Source organism: Nicotiana attenuata, unplaced genomic scaffold (assembly GCF_001879085.1).
Source record: "Nicotiana attenuata strain UT unplaced genomic scaffold, NIATTr2, whole genome shotgun sequence".
Lineage (NCBI taxonomy): Eukaryota > Viridiplantae > Streptophyta > Magnoliopsida > Solanales > Solanaceae > Nicotiana > Nicotiana attenuata.
The window spans coordinates 43,183-47,722 of NW_017671197.1; the positions used below are offsets into that span (position 1 = coordinate 43,183).

Here is a 4,540-nt window from a genome sequence, read left to right on the forward strand (position 1 = left end):
AAAACAGATATGCTAAGTAATAAGTGACAGCTATATCTAAACCATAACATATTTTGATTGATTGGCGATGTAATAATATGAAAAAGAATCAAATATTTATGCATGGAATTTCTTTATGCAAGGGTGTTTTTTTTTATCGAATAATTATTATTATCTACATTATCATTCCTTTAAAAATTGAAATTGCTTGGCTGGATCGTTGTCTTATGAATAATATAGTAAGTAACTTCACATAAATTTCAAAGTGATTTCAAACCGCATCTATTTTCAGTTAATCCGAAACTTACGAAGCAAAATCTTGAGTTACAGACAATATCCTTTCATCGTTCAAATTTTAGAATGTAGGTTCCAAATTTGTAAATTCCGTAACAATAACTCCTCAAAAGTAAAAAACAAAAACGACACGTCGGATTGATACACGAAAGATTGCACACTTAACTTAACCTTGATATCAAATATAGTCATGGAAAATATAGTAGTATATGTAATCTTCTCAGTTTTAGTATATAGCTATGAATGATGAGAATCTTTTATGGAATGTAATTAGTAGATTTTTCACTTTAAGCAATAGTAACAGTTTTTCCTTAACAGAGAAAAAGATTATTGCAAAAGGTTCACTATCCTTTCATCGTTCAAATTTAAAAATTTAAGCAATAATATCATTTTTTCCTTAATAGAGAAATTGATTATTGCAAAAAGTTCACTATCCTTTCATCTTTCAATTTTAAGACTATAGGTTTCATATTTGTAAAATTTCCATAATACTCTCCTCATAAGTAAAAAAACAAAAAAGACACGTCAGATTGACACATGAAAGATTGCAAACTTAACTTTGATACCAAATATAGTCATGGAAAAATATCAATGTAATCTTTCAGTTTTTAACTGTGAATGGTGAGAATCTTTTATGGTAGGTAAGTAGTAATTTTTCCTTTCTAAGCAATATATATATATTTTTCCTTATTAGAGAAAAAAATCTATTGCAAAAGATTCACAAAATACAGTAGTCAACAGTGGAAAAAATAAGTATAGTTAGTTGAATATGGTCGGTCAACTAATAGCTTATCAAGTCAAACCTTTGTCTCCCCCGAAATCTATATAAAAAAAGCACAAAGAAAAAGATACCAGTAGGATATTTCCCTCAACTTCATAAAGCGGAAAAAAGAAAAAAGAAATCCCAAAAGACAATACATTTGTTCTTGTCCTTAAAAGTTGAACCACTTTCCCCTTTCCTCTTCATCTTCTTCTTCATCTGCAACGTAGAAAGATGTTTGAAAATCGTCCTCATGCTCTTATCTTCCCTTATCCAGCACAAGGCCATATGCTACCCCTTTTAGACTTCACTCATCAGCTATTCATTCGTGATATAGCTATTACTATTTTAGTGACCCCCAAAAATCTTCCTATTTTAAACCCACTTCTTTCTCAGCACCCATCAATTAATACTCTTATTTTGCCTTTCCCTTCTCACCCTTCAATTCCCGACGGCGTTGAGAACGTCAAGGATCTTCCCGCCGATGGATTCCGTTCTATGATGTATACTCTAGGTAAGCTTCAAGATCCCATCTTGGACTGGTTCAACAACCACCCTTCGCCGCCGTCGGCCATAATTTCCGATATGTTTTTGGGGTTCACTCACGAAATTGCTACCCAGCTTGGTATTCGCCGGTACGTGTTTTCCACCTCTGGCGCGTTGGCTTTATCAGTTGTTTATTCACTTTGGAGTGAAATGCCCCAAAGGAAAAATACCAACGATGAGAATGAGATTTTTGAACTCCCTAATATTCCGAATTGCCCAAAATTCCCTTGGTGGCAGCTGTCTCCTATTTTTCGTAGCTATGTTAAAGGAGACCCAAATTCAGAATTCATCAGAAAAAGTTATCTTGCTGATATAGCGAGTCACGGACTCGTTGTCAACACGTTCACGGAGTTGGAAAGTGTGTATTTAGATCATCTGATGAAAGATTTGGGCCACGACCGGGTTTGGGCCGTGGGTCCAGTACTGCCTCCCCACGAGGAAAATGATACTAATAATTTTGGTTCATCGAACAGAGGTGGTTCGAGCTCTATTTTGGCTAGTGAAATATTAGCGTGGCTCGACACGTGTGAAGATAACTCGGTTGTGTACGTTTGTTTTGGTAGCCAAGCGGTGTTAACAAACAAGCAAATGGAGGAGTTAGCAATAGCGTTGGAGAAAAGTGGTGTCAAATTCATTTGGTCAGCTAAACGGGCCACAAAAGGACACGTGTCGAACGATTACGGCGTGATTCCATCTTGGTTTGAGGAAAAAGTAGCCGGAAGGGGATTGGTTATTAGAGATTGGGCCCCTCAAGTCCTTATCCTAAAGCATCGAGCCGCTGGCGCATTCTTAACTCATTGTGGTTGGAACTCAACGCTCGAAGGCTTAGTTGCGGGTGTACCAATGTTAACGTGGCCAATGGGTGCTGACCAATTTGCAAATGCGAACCTTTTAGTTGACGAGCATAAGGTAGCAACTAGAGCTAGTGAAGGTGCAAAAACAATATCGAATTCGGATGAGTTGGCTAAGTTATTAGCAGAAGCTGTGGAAGGGAAAGGAGTTGAGCGAAGGGAACGAGCGTCTGAGCTACGAAAAGCTGCATCGAATGGAATTAAAGAAGGTGGGAACTCATTCAAGGATTTGGAAATGTTCGTAAAGCATTTAAGTGAGGAGGCTACAAAAATCAAAAGGTTAAACAAACTTTTCGGCCTTGTGATGTCGATAGGCAAATAAAAATCCAAAAAGTTTGGTGCGCCACATCACACCATTGGGATTATCTTTTACAATGCCAATATGTAAGGATTGATTATCGATTCGATACGTTATAATGATATAGAGACTATTTGACTTAGATAAATTTAAGTGTTGGAAAGTATGTCTACATGTTGAAATAAATTTTATAATAAGTTGTTACGTATTGGTTTTATGAATAAGTAGTTACATATTGAATGAGAGTATTCAATCTAATGTACTTAATAAGCAGAAAATTTTCTTTTAAAGGACTAAAATGCTTGTAAAGCTACTGTTTACAAAAATAATTATTAATTATATAGTGTAGTATTACAAGAAGATGAACAAACGTTGAAAATGGAAATGTAAAAAATTTAGGAGTTTTATTATCGATGAATATTTCAGAAATTACAAACGATATTAAAACAAAATAAATATTGTATTTTTGGACTCAAAATACATTAATAAGTGTAAAAATAAAATGTTACATATTTATGTATAGCGTTTAAATACAAGACGTTATACCTTAACGGTAACTTTTTCTGTTAATGTATAGCTGTCTTCTATTTATACGCTATACTGACAGGCGATTTGATTGCCACATATGGCGTATGAAATGAAGATGCTATACATATAGCGTCCAAAAAAAAACGCTATACCTTAAATTAAATAGCCCCTTCGTCTTCTTCCCCGACATTGAATGTGTTTCCATGTCGTTGTGTTTTATTTGCGAAACTAGTATGTTATATTTATCCGGACTTAGATTAATGTGTTCTAAAATAAATGTAAAATTGAAATTTAATTTTTTATGTTAATATCCGAATTTAGATATTAGTGTTTCCATGTCGTTTTGTATATTATTTGCGAAACTAGTATGTTATATGTATTTTTGTGAATATTATGTGATTAAAATGTATTTGTTGTTTACATTTAGTTTATTTATTAGCGTAGTAAAATGTAGAAACTTTTAGCGTAGTAAACTGTATAGTATTTTAGCGTAGAATCCTTGTAGTTTAAGTATTTCTTATACTGGTAGATGAAGATATATATTTTGTACAATTAAATAATCAAAATATTGAATTTGACACACATAAATATTCATGATAGTTTGGTGCTACTGGGCCTCAAATAACGAGCCTGGAACCCAATAGGTATATATATATATATATATATATTTAAGAATTTAAATAATTAAAAATTAAGAATTTAAATTATTAAACAAACACACACAAAATTATCAAAATATTGAATTTGACACACATAAATATTCATGATAGTTTGGTGCTACTGGGCCTCAAATATCGAGCCTGGAACCCAATAGGTATATATATTTAAGAATTTAAATTATAAAACAACACACAAAATTATCAAAATATTGAATTTGACACACATATATATTTATGATAGTTTGGTGCTACTGGGCCTCAAATATCGAGCCTGGAACCCAATAGGTATATATATTTAAGAATTTAAATTATAAAACAACACACAAAATTATCAAAATATTGAATTTGACACACATATATATTTATGATAGTTTGGTGCTACTCGGCCTCAAATATCGAGCCTGGAACCCAATAGGTATATATATTTTGTACAATTAAATAATAAACATACAATTAATGTTGTTTAATTTACAGTTGACGACATGGACACGCCGCCTATACATCCCGGCCCTTACTCTCGTGAGCTATTAGTGCTTCAGGGCGATCATAGGTCCGCCCATATATGGGAGGGAGAGTTACTGTCCCAGACTCTCCGCGCTAGGAGAGTGGACGACCTGTGGGATTT

At 33.7% G+C, this 4,540-nt stretch overlaps 1 protein-coding gene across 1 annotated transcript; it reads left to right on the top strand.

The window, feature by feature from the left end:
- The first annotated feature begins 990 nt into the window (after positions 1 to 990).
- LOC109206611 (UDP-glycosyltransferase 89B2-like) lies at positions 991 to 2,973 on the top strand. Its single transcript, XM_019369448.1, has one exon. It carries the CDS (start codon positions 1,268 to 1,270, stop codon positions 2,750 to 2,752), a length of 1,485 nt encoding a protein of 494 aa, XP_019224993.1. The 5' UTR covers positions 991 to 1,267; the 3' UTR covers positions 2,753 to 2,973.
- The last annotated feature ends 1,567 nt before the right edge of the window (positions 2,974 to 4,540 follow it).